The sequence below is a fragment of the Carcharodon carcharias genome, chromosome 33 (assembly GCF_017639515.1).
Source record: "Carcharodon carcharias isolate sCarCar2 chromosome 33, sCarCar2.pri, whole genome shotgun sequence".
Classification (NCBI taxonomy): Eukaryota; Metazoa; Chordata; class Chondrichthyes; order Lamniformes; family Lamnidae; genus Carcharodon; species Carcharodon carcharias.
In genome coordinates, this window is record NC_054499.1 from 12410190 (window position 1) to 12428865 (window position 18676).

Below are 18676 nucleotides of genomic sequence, written 5' to 3' on the forward strand. Positions count from 1 at the left end.
TCAGGAATAGATTAGAGGGTGGGTGAGGTTAAATCACAAAGATGTCATGGAACAAAAAGCAAAGAGAGTGGGAATAAAGGAACAGAGCATTGGTCCAGAGTAGGCATCAATAGCAGAATAAAGATCAGTGCTATCTGAAAGCTTAATAGCAGAATAAAGATCAATGCTGTCTGAAAGCAAAATAGCAGAATGTGTTAATAGTTGAATTAAGATCAGCCCTGTCTGAAAGCAAAATAGCAGAATGTGTTAATAGCAGAATAAAAGTCAGTGCTGTCTGAAAGCAAAACATGAGAACTTGGGACAGAATGGCACTAGGGGTAAAAATACAAACTGGATTACAGAGTTCATGGTCTGAAGTTGTTGAACTCTGAGTCCAGAAGGCTGTAAAGTGCCTAATCGAAAGATGAGATGCTGTTCCTCAAGCTTGTGTTGGGCTTCACTAGAACATTGCAGCAGGCTGAGGTATCCTCAACAACTTAAGACCATGAACTCTGTCCCTAACTTTGTACTTTTTCCCTTTAGTGCCAGTCTGTATCTTGTTCTTATGTTTTGCTTTCAGACAGCACGGACCTTTTATCCTGCTATAAACACTTACTTGGGACCAATGGTCCATTCCTTTAGTACAACCATTCCCACATTCATTGCCTTTTGTTTCATGGCATCTTGATTATTTAATCTCCCCTGCCCTCTAACCTATTCTTTCCTTTCCTTTTTTCTCCACCTGACCCTCCCCCCTTTCTTCAACAGCATAAAACCCATCACATTTCTGCCTCTACTCATTTCCAAAGCGTCGTATTAGACTCGAAATGTTAACTCTGTTTCTCTCTCCACAGTTGCTGCCAGACCTGATGAGTTTTTCCAGCACTTCCTGTCTTTATTTCAGATGTCCAGCATCTGCAATTTTTTTGATTTTATTTATGTTTGCATGATAGTGATTGGATTTTGGTACAAGGTTTTAACACATTTAAGAATTCAGATGACTTCACAAATCACTTTTGAACTCTGAGGAATAATGTAAACTGGGAAATTTATTCAAGGTTAATTTTTTGATGGAGGAAGCATTGAAACAGTGCCTACTATGTGTACAGTGTTAAGGTTATTGACAGGAGAAACATCCCCACGGACTAGACCACTGAATCACATCTTTTGTGCAAAATTGGACATAAGTGTTTCTCAAAATTCCAGATGTTCTGTAAAATCTCATTTAATAAAAATGGAATTTGACTTATTCAGCCATTGTAAACCAATGACATTATTGATGAGATTTAATTTTGTGGTAGCGTGAAGGCACTTTATCTATAACAGCCGAGTTTACAAAATACATAACATCCTTCAATCACACGGCAGTCTCCGAGTTTGTATCTAATCTGAAGTCAGAATCTTGGAAGTGATTTTGTTAAAGTTTTAACTTGTGTTTCTTAATGTCGGGTAGTAAGACTGCAGTCAAATGATAATAGAGAGATTTACTATTTAACAATATTTTATTAAATTCACAAGGAAATAGCAAATTTTTTTTTTGGAGTAAAATGTTTATATTTGTTTGGAGTGTTGTGTTAAATGCAGAGGATTCACAAGGAATCAACTCCAAGCAGCGAAAGAGATGAATGAAATGATGTTACAAGTGCAACTGCATGATAGACTGCAAGAAAGCAGCTCTCAATTCATGATCTGAAAATAAGCAGGGATATTTTACCATGCTTCTTCCTCTTTTAGCTGTTCTCCATGTTACATGGAATTGCATCAATGTTAGTTGATCAGCCTTCATATCAGCCATCATTTTTTGCATTTGGTAGGTGGTATTACAGCCCAATGTGCTTTGTGCTACTAACACTCCCTATTTATGGGGATTGGCACCAATACTGCACCAGTGGCCAACAAGTCCTGGAGTGGGACTTGAACCCAGGGCCTTCCAGTTCAGAGGCAGTAGCACTAACAACTGTGCAGCTCGGGCTCCTGGAAACTATACTATACATATGGAGGCAAAACTAAATTTGAACATAAATTTTCTTAATTTCCAGCCCATAAAAAGAGAAATCTCATCTTGTGTACATGATCATACAAAACCGTTTGTATATTTGGGAGTAACAAGTTTGATGAAAGTTGAGGCCAAACTATCTTGACAGTGCCCAGTGTCTAAAAATAAATACATTTAAAGTTATTCATTATCAACGTAACTTTATTTTGTCCCTCTGGTTTTTCCCAGCTGTGCTGACTCATGCTGTGTAGAGTTTTGCTTTCCTTATTTGGGAAATGGTATAATTGCCTTAGAAGCAGTGCAGAGAAGGTTCACTCGACTGATTTCTGGATGAAAAGGTTGTTTTATGAGGAAAGGTTGGACAGACTGGGCTTTTATCCATTGGAATTTAGAAGAATGAGAGGTGATCTGATTGAAACATATATCCTGAGGAGTCTTGACAGGGTGTGTGCTGAGAGAATATTTCCCCTTGTGGGAGAATCTAGAACTACAGGACAAAATTGAAAACTCAGGGGTCTCTCATTTAAGACTGAGATGAGGAGAATGTTTTTCTCTGAGGGTCATTAGTCTGGAATTCTCTTCCCAGAGAGCAGTGGAGACTGGGTATTGAATATTTTTAATGCTGAGTTAGACAGATTCTTGACTGTCAAGGGAATCAGAAGGTAGAAGAGGTAGACAGGAAAGTAGAAGCTACAATCAGATCAGCCATGATCTTATCAGATGGCAGAGCAGGCTTGAGGGGCTGAATGGCCCGCCCTTAATTCATATGTATGAGGAATACTGTCACAGATCCAGGGCACATTCCAGATCACTCCCTGTCCTCGCTAGCAAGTGTTGATGGGTACCTAACTAAAGTGACATGCACAGTTAAGACCGATCCTGTCCCCCAACACATTTTTCAGCAGAATGGTATTACAAACATTGGAGATCCAGGTAGCACTCTGTTCCTGAAATTCCTAGGCCCTTCCAGTTAGCCCAAGAATCAGAGCCACTGCTTACTCCTTTCAAGGGCAAAAGTGTTGGCAGGCAAGCAATCCCCTGAGTTGGGATCAAGTTGTACTTAAGGCTAAGACTAAAAGTGCAGGTGGGAACCCCCTGGAGGCAAAGGATTTTTAAGGGTTAACTCCTTAAACAGAGAGCCATGAAGTTACTGAAGGGGGTCTCAGACAGCAGCTTTTCTGGTGACATTCTGCCGGCAGGCGTTGAAGATTTGCCTAAGGTTTCCAAGAGCATTAAGGGCCCTCTTGCTAACCTCCACATATCAAGGGGATTGTGAACTTTTATAGTTGCAGACACAGACAAGTAGCCAACAGTACTTCACCTGAGACTTTCAGCACTAAAACTGTCCTCCAGAGAGGCAACACAAGTCTGGAACAATAAGGTCTAAGCTGTACAGCAGAGACTTAGTAGAATTCTCCCACTAATCTTACTAGAAATGCACTGTTGTATTTCTTTTACAAGAAAATGAATCTCAACTGTACAGAGCCAACAGATCAGGTTGTGGTTTCCAATATACAATGGTTCTATGCACTCTACATGCATCAAAAAATAGATTTGCAGCAAGGCAGGCCTTTTAGATAATTATCAGAACTTGCTGTTTATAAGGTTCCAATGGTAGTCTTATATTGTGGCAGAAATTATTGAGGAAACAAGGCAGTTAAGTCTTAACTCCCAGATGACGTCCACACCTATCGTTACACAGGGCCTGCAATCATCTCCAGTCAGAGGACACCTATCCCTGGCATCTCTGCTTCACTAAGACGCCACATAGCTAATGACATAGCTCGGAGGCTGATGACAGACAACCTGCACCACAGGTTCTTGCCATGGACATGAAGCTCATCCCTGAATTAAACTTTCACACCCGATCCTCCCAAACCACCACAGGGTAATATGCCAAATTAATCAATTAGCTCTCCAGGGGTGCATCAAGTATATGACAGATCCCTCAACAGGAGAAAACATTCATTACTTTTCTTTAGGGAGAAAATAAAGGCATGAATTTAACATAGCACAGAACTTTCGCCAAGAGTATAACACCATATCTTAAAAGACGATTAATGGCTCTCAACAGGCACGGTATATCTTGGCCATATTGTGTCCTAAATGGCAACCCACCTTATGCAGCAGTACATCCATTTTGGCCACCACTAAACAAGGAATTGAGCACTGCATCACTCAATCAATCACTTGCCCATTGGCTCCATTTCATACCTCCAGCGTATTCCAAATCAAATATTCATAAAGAATAATATGATTTTTCCCTCAAGTTCAACCGCTTATCATTAGGTGGGCTCATCTTTTTAAATTTGAGCAGTTAACCAGGTTTTCCACCTGCTCCAAGTTATCTCCTTGAGCTGGCAGCTTAATTAGTCAAGGAACCTGCCCTGGCAAAAGTGTTGGCTCAGGGCCAGCTTAACTGAAGTAAGTATTCACAGGACACATTTAATAATGAATAAAAAGTTAGGGTTCAAATACTGATTTCACACATGTATAGTCATAAAAGATAGAGAAGATGAAGAAAAATAGTGGATATTGGATTCCCTGGAGGGTTATAGGTTGAAATGCAATCAAGCATTATTGTGGCCATATTCCATTTATGATAGGTCACTTGACTTGAAATGTTAACTGTTTCAACTCCACAGATGCTGCCTGACATTCTGAGATTTTCCAGCTGTTTCTTCATTACATATTTCATGACATTGATGATTCACAGAAATATTCAGTCTGGTCAACAGTTTTCTAACACCAATTCCCTACCAAAGATCAATAAAACAAGAATACCTACCATTGGCCTGAGATCTCTACCTTCTCTCTCTCTCAAGAAATGTTAGACAAGGGACCAACAACATAAAAGCCCTGGATCCGTATCGGAACAATGTTTCCAAAACATACCAGCAGAGGGATGAAGGGGCAGGGTTGAACTTCATAGCCAAGTCATCTGGCATAATTTTCACCCTCACTCAACCGAGGGGTGCGAAGGAGTGTGAGAGCTGGCACCCTTGAACAAACCCAAATAGCATTTTCAACGTGATCTGATCTCAAATCCTGAACGCAGACAGTTTGTTGCTAGACAGCATATGGAATCGCAGTGGGAAAATGTCAAGTCAATCTCAATTACTGACAGGTCCAAGTGACACTGACATTGGAATCCCTTTATAAATAGAATGTGCACCATCCTGTGCTCTATTTGATTACATCTTTCCTCCTACAGACAGAGAATAATGGGCACTCAGGAATGAGATGCAAGCAGGCTGGAATCCAAAACAGGGGTTCCGATAGTTTACATACAGGAGCCAGTTTTAGGAAAGCACATTTTGCCCAATAGACCAGACCAGCTCTGCATGATTTTCCACCTATTAAACAGTGGATAAAATTAGCATGCCCTGGGCAGACAATAGATCCCTTTATTGTGCCTAAGGATTGCCACTGTGCATTCAAATCATTTCAGGATAGGATTAATAAGAGGCACATAGCAGACACCATAGTAGCAGAGTAAGCTGCCAGATGGATTTATTCACAAAGTTATTTGCAGAAGTAGGCAGAACATGCAGTTACTGACGTCAGTTCCAGTAGCAGCAGCTTTTGTGAAAGGGTTAAACGGACAAGGCAGTCCAGTTCTGATTCCAGGTCAGTCGGACAGTGGCTGCTTGATTCCCCCACCTCCCTCAAAATTATAGAGGCATTCCGGCCTGTTGGAGCAATGCAGCCTCAGGTCTGAGAAGGCAGTCTGCAAGGCCTGTGCCTTTAAATTAAGCAGGCAGCTCCATAACACACATGAAAGCATGGCTACCAGGGGAATCTGGTGGCCACTGTATGTCAGAGCAATCCTGATGAGATTGCAACATCTGTCTGCTGAGAATCAATAACGTTTGGGTTGTCTGGCTACCTTCCTACATCTAAGAAAAACAAAAAAAATCGAAGGAAAATTACTGGCAGTCAGGAACAGAAGCCATTTTAGAGATGGTATTTTATTTTTGAAAAGGATGTTTTTAGGCAGGAAAATGGACAAAATTATGTAGCATACATTCAATAAAAAGCAACTGTCTTTATCTGGTAACGTACAGAATTCCTGTCAGCTTCTGGGCACTCCCTCAGCACCCTGCACCTGTGCAGTAGAGAATAACATTGAGATATCTGTTACTGGAGTCTGTACGTAGCTTGGTGTCAGTTCCTGTCTGCCTACAATACATGATTAAAAAGGAAATAATGTACTCCCTTTTAGAACTGTATGGCTCATTCACAACTATGCCAACGCAGTATGGCCATGCAATACATGTCTGCATATGCGTACTGGTCCGCATATGCGCAGATATCCAATGATGTCTGCTGGAGCCTGCAACCTGGGAGAAGGGGAAGAATGAGGAAAGGCAATAAGCTCTAACACCCACAGCAATCTACAATCCACTTACATTAGTGTCTGCACGGAGTGGCTCCAGGAAGCTGAGCGGGGGCGAGCGCAGCCTCAGTGACACCAATTTTACATTAGATAGTGAGACAGAGTTTTGAAAAACTCAACAATACGACTACAGTAAAAAAAAATCCCAAGGAAAAGATTTTAGTTTCTCATCTGTAAAACCTTTCTAACCCCCTGTAAAAGGAGTTTCAAAAATCCATCACTGTCAGTTCAAGCTAGAAATTCATTCTCTCTTCCTGCTGCCACGGACGATGATGACCTCGCATGTGCCCTGCTGCACATTGCCCCCTATCAAGTTGGTGGTCATTAATCTGGGCCTACAACTGAGCATGCATGCATTGGCAGCAAATGCAGTCCTCATTCACACCTCAGTGTCAGCTCATACGTAAGAAAAAATGAATGATTCACTCCTATCCGGTGCATGCATCGACACCACTCTACACTGATTTAGATATGAAAAATGGGTCGTATTGCTGACCTGCAAAGCAGCCTCTTTCACAACAATGTGCTGAGAACAGGTGATTTTAATTTTGATAAGAATTCTTATTTGCACCGCAGCTCACGATTAGCAGTGACATAACCAGAATTGTCGTTCTCACAAGTGCGGGCGGTCAATAGAGGCTCTCCTGCAGTACAAAGCAAGCACCTGATCACACTATCAACTTTAAATTCTCCTCCTATTCACACACCTTCCAGACTTGGATATGAAACGCCCGCCTAACTTGGACCCTAGAACAGGCTACCAAATGCCAATCATAATCGGCCCAAAGAGGATGCCCATCCCCCGACTATCTCAGGGCAACCAGAGAGGGGGTTTTCTACCATCACCCAGACTTCAAGAACAAAATAAATTTAGAGACACAGGAATAGGCCACTCAACCCTTGAGCCTCTCCTGCCATTAAATGACATCATGTCTAATCTGCAACCTAACTCCAAACACCTGCCTTTGCCCCATTTCCCTTAATGTCTTTGGTTAACAAAAATCCACCAATCTGAGATTTAAGATTAACAATTGCTCAAATGTGTATTGTTTGCAGAAGTGGGTTCCAAACTGTACCAGCCTTTGCACGTAGAAGGGTTTCCTAACTTCACTCCTGAAGGGTCTAATGTTTAGATGGCCCCTAGCCCTAGGTAAGAGACAAGCTGCCTTCCCGATTCTTGCAAATTTCCTGATTTGCTGCAGAATCCCAACTCCTAGCCTCAGTTATGGATGTTCTACTGATCAGTTCTGAAGCAAATGTCGCTCTCTCTGATTTAAACGCACTCGCTGAGCTTCACTGAAATACCTGTGACAACTGAAACATGCAATCTGGACTCTAGTGCCAGCTCATTAACCAGTATACTTATGTGGGTGCACTTGGAAAGGCAGAGAGTTCTGTGTTTATAAATCACCACAGTGAGCAGCAAGGAACTATCTTCTAGACAGTTTTAGCTGCTTGGCAGCTAAATGTTCCTGCTTGGCAATGCTCTCAATAGAGTCAGGAGCCCCACTAAACTGAAAGTGGCACTTCAGTGCAGTACTGAGGGAGTGCTACATTGCTAGAGGCACTGGTTTTCAGGGGAGACATTAAAGATGCTCAGACGGATATAAAAGATTCCATGGCTGTATGTTAAGTGTAAGTTCCTCATGTCCTTGTAATTTACCACCAAAAGTGACTTATTGGTCACTTCGCACATCTGCTGTTTGCAAATTACCTGTTACCCACAACAAAACAACATAGAAGCAAAATACCGCAGTTGCTGGAAATCTGAAATAAAAACAAAGTGCTGGAAATACTCAGCAGATCTGGCAGCATCTGTGGAGTGAAACAGTTAACATTGACTAGAACATGACTCTTCAGAACATCTTTTTCAGGACTTGAGTTCCGCAGAAGAGTCATATTTGATTTGAAATGTCAACAGATTATATTCCAGTAGCAACACATTGACAAGTACATTGAGGTGCCCCAAGGCTGTAAAAATCTAATTTTGCTTTTTTCCATATCAACATCTTTCCTCACCCGTCCCACTTTACTATCTTCCAAAGCCTGAGCACACCTCTTCGATCAGTGGCTCTCAAAATGGGGTCCACGGAGTCTGCCCTGCCCACCTTCCACCACCCCCCACCCCCAACACCACCAACAACATCCATTCAAGGAATTATGAAAGACTTGCATTTCTTTAGCACTTTCACCACCTCAGAATGTCCTAAAGCATCTTGCAGCCAATGAAGTACTTCTGAAGTGTAGTCACTGTAATGTGACAAACACGACAGCTAATTTACATGCAGCAAGCTCCCACAACATAATAGTCAGCAGATAATCTGTTTGTGATGTTGATTGAGGGATTAAATATGGGTCAAGACACTGGAGAGAACTCCCCTGCTCTTCTTCAAAATGTCATGGGATCTTTTACTTTCCCCTAGAAGGCAGATAGGGCATCGGTTTAGGGTCTTATTGAAAAACAGCACCTCTAACAACGCAGCACTCCCCCAGCATTGTGCTCAAGTCGCTGGGGTGGTGCTTGAACCCACAACCTTCTTACTCAGAGTGTGAAATCAATGAGGCCACCCAGTGCGAGCCAGAAAGCAGGAGCAGAGTGCGGCAAACATCACCCTAAGGACAAACACGCAGTGAGAAGTGGGCAAACCCATCTCACTGACATTGGTCAGTAAATAGCTGTCCCCTTAAATAAATAAAAACATTTATATGCAGCACTTTCAATTGAGAATTATTTGGGGAGTGGGGGGTCGTCCCACACATTACAAATCCCTTTTGCAAATCGGTCCTTCAACCAAAAGTATCAGAGAAGCACTGACTCAGGTTATGCTTTCATGTTCACTCCTCTACTCGTACCCAAAACTCCTGCTCAGTACTCTTGGCCCTTCACCTGTGTGCTTCTTTGGGATAAAAGCAAAAAAACTGCGGATGCTGGAAATCCAAAACAAAACCAAAAATAAAAATACCTGGAAAAACTCAGCAGGTCTGAAAGCATCTGCAGAGAGGAACACAGTTAACGTTTCGAGTCTGTATGACTCTTCAACAGACAGTTCTATTGAAGAGTCATACGGACTCGAAACGTTAACTGTGTTTCTCTCCACAGATGCTGTCAGACCTGCTGAGTTTTTCCAGGTACTTTTACTTTTGTTTTACTTCTTTGGTATGTTTTGTCAAAGGGGCCACCAAATATTAACTGCATTGATGGTCTATAGTGGCTGTGCCGGGGTATCTGTAACAGGACACTCAACTTTCACTCTCAGCCATAGGAAAGTAAAGGACTCCTCCACCCCCTGAGCATACCCTCAGCACAAGGGACAATGGAACCATGTTACAATAACCTTGCAGCTGGTGCATGCTTTACCAAGATTTGTTTAATTGAAGCATCATTTCATCAACTTTTCATCAGTTGCTCAATAAATACATCAGGACACGAGCAGACAGACGGGACGTTTGCAGTTCACAGTTACAGTGTGTTGTACAATTACACACCTTTCCACTGAGGAAGGCAGAAGTTATAGAATGAATTTTGGTCAAACAAATCCAGTCTCTTCCAGGCAACCCATCCTTTCCTTTGAGCATATTCCTTGTCCAGGGTTTTCCCGGAATAATGGGGATCCAGGACAAGGAGGTAGTGGTTCTCCGAGCCTGTGCACATGCCCAAAATCCCCTTTGAAGCATTGTCATTGTCACCACCCATCATGATTGGGGATCCTAATGTGTCAAAGTGCAGGTAGAGCTCTTCGACCTTCTGCAGGAGCTCCCCTCCTCGTCGCACATGGATGAGTTTGCATGGTACATCGTAGAACTTGTCGATGCACAGGGAGATCTCGAAGGAGCCAATCCAGGTCTTGGAGCCGATGAAATTCGGGGGCTTGTCCTCCATTTCCACCAATGCCTCCTGCGCCTCTTTTAGCGTGGGCACTCGATGGTTCTTTATATTCGTCTGTTGCAAAATGATCCAGGAGGCGAGGGTCTGCATAGTCCGGTAGCCACAGCCCCAGCCGCAGTCATCTGTCCCATCACAACCATAATGGTAATAGAGATAATCACCCCTGATCAGTGACAGCCGGAGGATATCAGACTCCGGCTCAGGGAGAGGAAGGCCAGAGTGAACGTTCTTCACCAATTCCATGCCTAGTTCTTGGTCCTTGAGCAGCTCAACTTAGAAGGAAAAAATCCGTAGTTTATTAACAATCATACACAGCAAGCAGTGCATGTAACCACAAAAGTATTATATGGCTTTTAGAATCTAAATCAGTTCACACCAGAATTCCATATACAATCTATATTTGTGATTTGCAACGGCTTCCGATTTATAGAAAGCCCCTCAATTGAACTTATTGCGTACAACAATTAAGAGAAAAGGACTAGGCAGTGGAGATGAAGAGTGGTAGAGGCAAGGTCATTGAATATTTTTATAGCAGAGGTAAATAAGATTCTTGACTAACACGAGAGTCAAAGGATACAGAAGGTAGACAGGAAAGTGGCATTGAGGCCACAATCTGATTAGCCAAGATCATACTAAATGGTGGAGTAGGCTTGAGGGGCTGAATGGCCTACTCCCATTCCTAATTCACATGGAAGATGAATCATATTAGTCCACAGGACTTATCAAAGGAGGAAGATCTGCGGCAACTCAAGAATGGTTCACTGCGACCATCAACATAATGCCTGGCAGCAGCCAACGAGAGCAAAGGGGATCTGTAAGGTCAGAGGGAGAGAGTACAGGTTCTAGGAAATGACTCAAGTTGTGTAGAAAGCATTGATCCAGCCATAGCTGGTTTGTACTCTGTGTATAGTGACCAGAATTGCAATGGCACACAGGGGAAGGTATAGAGAAGGGCAAAGAAAGAGAATAGATTTATGATCTATGGAGAAGCTACTTAAACTATTGATGCCTACACTAGGAGAGTGCAGTGCAATATTGAAGACTTTGAGGGTTGTCGATTATAGGTTTGCAAATCTTCCTCTCTCTCCCCACCTTGGGTGCACCAGATTTCAGTTAATGGCATGTACATGAATTTTGATTTGTAACAAAAAATGTTAGACAGCATTGTTTCCCTTGCGAATCTTGGTAGATAGATTGGGGGTGGGGGTGTCCCAAGAGTGTGTTAATAAGTACACACTTATTATAAATGGGGATTTGCAAGAGGTTTACCAACACTGCCAAGGGGTGGTCAGTGCCCTTTCAAGCATCAATATTCACAGGAGGCTCCCCTGACAGTCCCTCAGTGTTTGTAAGGGGTGCCCTGCACACAGAACAGATTGAAAACCACTAGTGTAACCCAATTAAACCCCAGTGGTATAAACCAACAAATACTTTGGTAAATCCAATCTAACAGACCTCCAGAGAGATTATTACATGCTCCCATTCTCCAAGTTAGCAATCACCAGGACTTGTAACAGGGCGAGAATAACACCAGACAGGAGGAAACATTTGGATCGGGCCTGTGCTGTCTTTTTGGAAAAGCTATCCAATTATTCCCACTCCACCCTGCTCCTTCCCCACAGTCCTGCAACGCTTCTCTTTTCAAGCAATTATCCAATTTCCTTTTTGGAGGCTACTACTGAATCTGTCTTCACCGCCGATCTGAGCAGTGTGCAAATTTCTTTCCCCCGCCACCCTCCAGCCTACCACTGAATTCACTGTAATTGAATATTTCTGAACCATGATGGTGAGCATCCTTCTGGTTGTTGATCCTCCTGCTCCCGGAAACAGTTTCTCCATATTTAATCAATCAGAATTGCGCTCTGCTGCGATGCAAACATATAAACCAGCGCCCGAAAGGGAGATTCACCATTTTAGAATCTGCAGCGGATTCAGATTGCAGCGATAAGCTTTCTGTAACTGGAGATTCTACTCTCTCCACATCCCTCATCATCACAATGACTGCTTGCATCAGCAAACAAACGGTTCATGTAATATATTTACTCACGTTTACTTGCGAATCTGGTGCTGGTGGGAGCAGCACTTGTTCTGGATCACTTCATTGGGAGCCATGGGGTCCTTGTTTCCTGATACTTGGCAAGACAGGATGAATGGAATATTAAAGGAAGGATGCACACTGCAAATGATTAACGATTAAACACATACTGCCGCGCTGCTGATTACAGGATATAACACTCCGGTCAATATTTAACGTGCTGGCACCAATCTGATGTAGGAATAGTTACTTAAACTATTAAATCACTGATGTTTATGTAGCCAATTTGGGATCCAAATATGACTAACTCCCTTTCCAACTGGTAAATGATTAGCAACAGACACCATTGTTGGTTGCGAAACCCTCAATACTTTTTGTTTATTGGTAAACAAAGAAAAGCAGAGTGTAGAAGTTATTTTAAATTGTTGAGATCTCTACTTTCTCAGTTACCTGGTGGCATTAGACATTTAAGTAAATAAACATGAAACACATTTCCTTGTATTGCATAAGCGTTCGTTAAGTGCTTTCTAATAAAGTTAGCGTATGTGGCTGGATTGGTGTCACCGTAGCCATACACTGGGGCAAATCAGCAGCCTCTGCTGACATGCTTAAGTCAAGTTGTCAATGTGCTTCCCATCAGAAGCACACTGCCTCAACCCCGGTGTTACACAATTCAACATGACGTGCCTGCCCCTTACTTTAATGGCATCTAGTCAGGGGTGGAGTGAATCTATGGCTTATTCCAGTGTCTTACAGCAACAGTTGTGACCCAAACTGAGTAACAGTCATTTTTAAATTGAGATTAAAATGACTTACTTTCAAGGCCAAGAACCCAAAGTTTGGAAAAACAGATTCCGTAAATAAACCACTGAGTGTTTCTTCACAGTTCAAGCAGTGTAATTTTTAGCTGGTATTCTCTTCATTTACACTGGCTTCATTGTAAAGCAAGTGAAAAAAATGAGTAATAATGAATTATAGCACTGTCCAGGCAAAAATGAGCGTAAAATTTTTACTTAATCAGAAGCCACTGACTCTCCAGGTGAATGTCAACTGCGCACACAGAACAGGCATCAGCTCCTGCTCAGTCGTCAGGATCAGTAGAAGGTGCTAATCTCGGTGCAGCTGTCTGGTCACGCTCCAGCCCAGTACTTCTCAAGGACAGCTACTGGGGCATCCAGCAAGGTAGCAAGGTCAGTCTCCTCGGCTGGGTAAATACTCTGATTCCGGACAGGCTAACCTTCCATGGAATGAAACTGGAGCTCTTCAGTTCCTGAGAAGAGCCATTTCTAGCTGAATTAAAGACTATAATGTCACTCTGCTTGGGTAAAAACTGTCAAATCTATGAGAGGATTCACTGGATTGATTCCTGAGATGAGAGGGTTGTCTTCTAAAGGGGAGATTGAGCCTATGCTTCCAGGAGTTTAGAACACAAGAAGCACTTTCATTGAAATATAAGATTCTTAGAGGACTTGATAGGGTAGAATAGATGTTGAGAGGCTGTTTTCCCCTGGTTTGAGTACCTAGAACTCGGCAGGGGGGGGTTGTGTGTGTGTGTGTGGTTTACACAGCCTCAGGATAAGGGGTCCTCCATTTAGTAGAAATGAGGAGAAATTTCTTCACTCAGGGGGTTGTGAATTCTATGGAATTCTCTACTCCAGAGGGTATAGATGCTGAATTGTTAAGTACGTGCAAGGAGGTCCACCTCACCCCTACACAGCATAGACAGGAAAGCAGCCCTGCTTCAAAATAAAAGACATCAAACTTTCTCACCTAATCTCAATGGAATTAAGATAAATCAGTACAAAGTTACAAAGCCCAGCTTGTTTTAACCAGTTGGTCGAAGGCTGAAGGGTGTGACTGAGTAAACAATGCCAGGGGTATTTCTTTTAGACAAATAATCCTTCACCCTGACCATTGGAAAGTGTGTGTTTATTCCGTGTCTCACAGCCATTTTTGGGTCTGTTTAAACAGATTATTGGGCTGAAAAAGATAGCAGATTTGTGCAAATTCTAAAAATAAAAATGTGAGAGAGACAGAGACTGGAACTGCTGCTGCCAATGGATTTTGAGATGGCAATTCCAGCAGGAAGGCTAAATCAATTTAATTTAATGTAAATACAGCTACAAAATAACACCCCACTGACAGCTTTTAAAAAAATTAAAGCACTAAGTTAGAAACAAAGTAGAAATATATTAAACATTGAATTAATTATATCAATGTTCATTGTTTTATTTAATTAAGTGTTATGGAAGGTGGAGTTTATTTTTAATGATTTCCCCCAGTGCTGCTTTAACCCTTGAAGCCTAAGCCCAGAGCTCAATCAACCCCACAGCTGGAGCACTCTTCCCTGCATCCCCTGCCCACCACACACCCACTCCTGGGCTGCTCTTCCCCCACCATCGGGCTTCCCAGCTCGGAGCTCCCTCACCCTTTGTTTCTCTCCCCATCCCCGCGTCCCCAGCTCGGAGCTCCCTCTCAACCCCACTTTCCCCACTCCCAGCTCATCAGCTTGGAGCTCTCCCTCTCCCCTCACCACCGCGTCCCCAGCTCGGAGCTCCCTCTCTCGCACCCCAGCTCGGAGCTCTCTCTCTCGCACCCTCGGGGCCCCAGCTCGGAGCTCCCTCTCTCACACCCGCGTCCCCAGCTCGGAGCTCCCTCTCTCACACCCGCGTCCCCAGCTCGGAGCTCCCTCTCTCACACCCGCGTCCCCAGCTCGGAGCTCCCTCTCTCACACCCGCGTCCCCAGCTTGGAGCTCCCTCTCCCACCCCCGCATCTCCAGCTCGGAGCTCCCTGTCTCACCCCCGCACCCCCAGCTTGGAGCTCCCTCTCAACCCCACTTTCCCCACTCCCGGCTCATCAGCTCGGAGCTCCCTCTCTCACCCCTGGGTCCCCAGCTCGGAGCTCCCTCTCTCACACCCCCCGCATCCCCAGCTCAGAGCTCCCTCTCTCACCCCTGCGTCCCCAGTTTGGAGCTCCCTCTCTCACCCCTGCGTCCCCAGTTTGCAGCTCCCTCTCTCACCCCTGCGTCCCCAGTTCGGAGCTCCCTCTCTCACCCCTGCGTCCCCAGTTTGCAGCTCCCTCTCTCACCCCTGCGTCCCCAGTTCGGAGCTCCCTCTCTCACCCCTGAGTCCCCAGCTCGGAGCTCACTCTCTCACCCCTGAGTCCCCAGCTCGGAGCTCACTCTCTCACCCCTGAGTCGCCAGCTCGGAGATCCCTCTCTCACAGCTCGGAGCTCCCTCTGTTTCTCTTGCTCTCCCTCTCCCACACCCCCAGTTCTTTACCTCCGCTCCAGCGGCGCCGTTCTATTCACAAAATGGCGGCCGGCTACACGCTCACGTGACTCCCCTCCCGCCCCGCCTCCGCGGGTGAGGAGGCTCCGCCCCTTACGTCACCCTCCCTCACCGGCAGGACCCGGATGCCAGCGCTCGTTGACTACTTGACTCTTGCTGGTGCAACGGGGGCGGCATTTTGGACAGAGGGCATCACGGATTGGGTGTCACCCCCACACTGCCACCTTCCCCACCCCACTCTCCTCCAACCCTTCCCAACCCCACCCCCAACCCAACCCCCCACACTCTCCTCCACCCCTTCCCAACCCAACCCCCCCACCCTCCTCCACCCCTTCCCTACCCCAACCCCCTCCCACCTTCCCCATCCCACCTGCCTCCACCCCTTACCAATCCCCAACCCAACCCCCTCCCGCCCTCCTCCACCCCTTCCCAAGCCCCAACACAACCCCCTCCCACCCCTTCCCAACCCCCTCCCACCCCTTCCCAACCCCAACCCCCTTCCACCCCTTCCCAACCCCCTCCCACCTTCCCCATCCCCCTCCCACTTTCCCCTACCCCCTCCCACCTTCCCCTACCCCCAACCCAACCCCCTCCCACCTTCCCCTACCCCCAACCCAACCCCCTCCCACCTTCCCCTACCCCCAAACCCACCCCCTCCCTCCTTCCCCATCCCACCCTCCTCCACCCCTTCCCAACCCCCTCCTACCTTCCCCATCCCACCTGCCTCCACCCCTTCCCAATCCCTAACTCAACCCCCTCCCGCCCTCCTCCACCCCTTCCCAAGCCCCAACACAACCCCCCTCCCACCCCTTCGTAACCCCAACCCCCTTCCACCCTCCTCCACCCCTTCCCAACCCCCTCCCACCTTCCCCATCCCCCTCCCACCTTCCCCTACCCCCAACCCAACCCCCTCCCACCTTCCCCTACCCCCAGCCCCACCCCCTCCCTCCTTCCCCATCCCACCCTCCTCCACCCCTTCCCAACCCCCTCCTACCTTCCCCATCCCACCTGCCTCCACCCCTTCCCAATCCCTAACCCAACCCCTTCCCGCCCTCCTCCACCCCTTCCCAAGCCCCAACACAACCCCCTCCCACCCTCCTCCACCCCTTCCCAACCGAACCCCCTCCTGCCTTTCCCCAAACCCCCCTTCCGAATCCCACCCTCCTCCATCCCCTCCCAAACACCCTCTCAGCCTCCTCTACCTTCTCCCACCCCCATGCACCCACCCCTCTACCCTCCTTAACCCCAAATCCCCCAATCCCTCCCAAAACCCCTCTCACCTTCCCCTACATCCTCCTACTCCCCACCCCCATGCACCCACCCTCCCTAACACCATACCCCACCCCGTCCCCAACCTCTCCTCCTGCATCCACACTCACTGTTCCACACCCCCTCCATTTCTCACCCCCCCCCCCCCCCCCCCCCACTCACCCAATCTCTCTCACCCACACCCACCAGCCAGCCCTCACCCTCTAACCCAGAGCCCACCCATGTCACCAGGTCAATGCAGCAGTCGAACACTAAACCATACACTTCATTGCAGTGCTGAGGGAGTCTTTCGGATCAGGTTTTAAACTTGTCTCTTATCTCAGCTGGAGTTGAGGATTTCAGTGGAGCAATGAGAGCTTTAAGGAGGGAATTTCAGAACTTTACACTACAGACAGCCACTGCTGGAGATCAAACTGGGGATCTTACAGCAAGAATAGACAAGTTAGCTAACACTTCTTCACACAAAGGGTGTTGAAAGTGCGAAACACATAAATAAGTACATTTTAGCTCAATGAATCATTCTAAATATGTGTTCGATCTTGGAGTACAAATACAGAAACAGGTTAGCAAGGCTTTAAAAAAAAAAGCAAACAAAGCTCTAGGCATTACTTCTCGAAAGATAAACTTCAAAAGTAAAGAAATTATGCTAAACCTGTATCAAACCCTACTCAGTTCGCATTTTATGCGCAGTTCTGATTGCCATATTATTAAAAGGATATAGAGGCATTGGAGAGGGTGCAGAGAAGATTTATAAGGATGATGCCAGAAATGTGCGGGTATACAGACCATCTGTTCTGATGATGCTACCTTCAAAAACAGTCCCTCTGACATGTCCTCCTTCTTCCTTAACCGAGGTTTTCCACCCACGGTGGTTGACAGGGCCCTCAACCGTGTCCAGCCAATCTCCCGCGCATCCGCCCTCACGCCTTCTCCTCCCTCCCAGAAACATGATAGGGTCCCCCTTGTCCTCACTTATCATCCCACCAGCCTCCGCATTCAAAGGATCATCCTCCGCCATTTCCGCCAACTCTAGCATGATGCCACCACCAAACACATCTTCCCTTCAACCCCCCTATCGGCATTCCGTAGGGATCGTTCCCTCCGGGACACCCTGGTCCACTCCTCCATCACCTCCTACTCCTGAACCCCAACCTATGGCACCTCCCCATGCCCACGCAAAAGATGCAACACCTGCCCCTTCACTTCCTCTCTCCTCACCGTCCAAGGGCCCAAACACTCCTTTCAAGTGAAGCAGCATTTCACTTGCATTTCCCCCAATTTAGTCTACTGCATTCGTTGCTCCCAATGTGGTCTCCTCTATATTGGAGAGACCAAATGTAAACTGGGCGACCGTTAGCAGAACGCCTGCGGTCTATCCGCAAGAATGACCCAAACTTCCCTGTCGCTTGCCATTTTAATACTTCACCCTGCTCTCTTGCCCACATGTCTGTCCTTGGCTTGCTGCATTGTTCCAGTGAAACCCAACGCAAACTGGAGGACAGCACCTCATCTTCCAACTAGGCACTTTACAGCCTTCCGGACTGAATATTGAATTCAACAACTTTAGATCTTAACCAACCTCCTCCATCCCCACCCCTTTCTGTTTCTTCCCCCTTCCTTTTGTTTTTTCCAATAATTTATATAGATTTTTCTTTTCCCACCTATTTCCATTATTTTAAAATCTTTTATGCCACCCCCCACCCCCACTAGAGCTATACCTTGAGTGCCCTACCATCAATTCTTAATTAGCACATTCGTTTAGATAATATCACCAACTTCAACACCTCTGTGTTCTTTTGTTCTCTTGTCGGCGACATCTTT

At 45.7% G+C, this 18676-nt stretch overlaps 1 protein-coding gene across 4 annotated transcripts; it reads right to left on the bottom strand.

Moving 5' to 3' along the window:
* Positions 1 to 9722: 9722 nt before the first annotated feature.
* Positions 9723 to 15694, bottom strand: ufsp1 (UFM1-specific peptidase 1 (non-functional)). 4 transcript variants are annotated; one of them, XM_041179036.1, is made up of 3 exons: positions 15578 to 15694; positions 12308 to 12392; positions 9723 to 10532 (listed from the first exon to the last, which is right to left on the bottom strand). In XM_041179036.1, the coding sequence occupies exon 3, from the start codon at positions 10501 to 10503 to the stop codon at positions 9853 to 9855; it is 651 nt and encodes a 216-aa protein (XP_041034970.1). In that variant the 5' UTR covers positions 10504 to 10532; positions 12308 to 12392; positions 15578 to 15694; the 3' UTR covers positions 9723 to 9852. The 4 variants fall into 4 exon arrangements, with proteins under 4 accessions (XP_041034970.1, XP_041034973.1, XP_041034972.1 ...); XM_041179039.1 differs by having other exon boundaries at positions 15486 to 15612; XM_041179038.1 differs by lacking the exon at positions 15578 to 15694 and adding an exon at positions 13309 to 14623.
* Positions 15695 to 18676: the final 2982 nt, after the last annotated feature.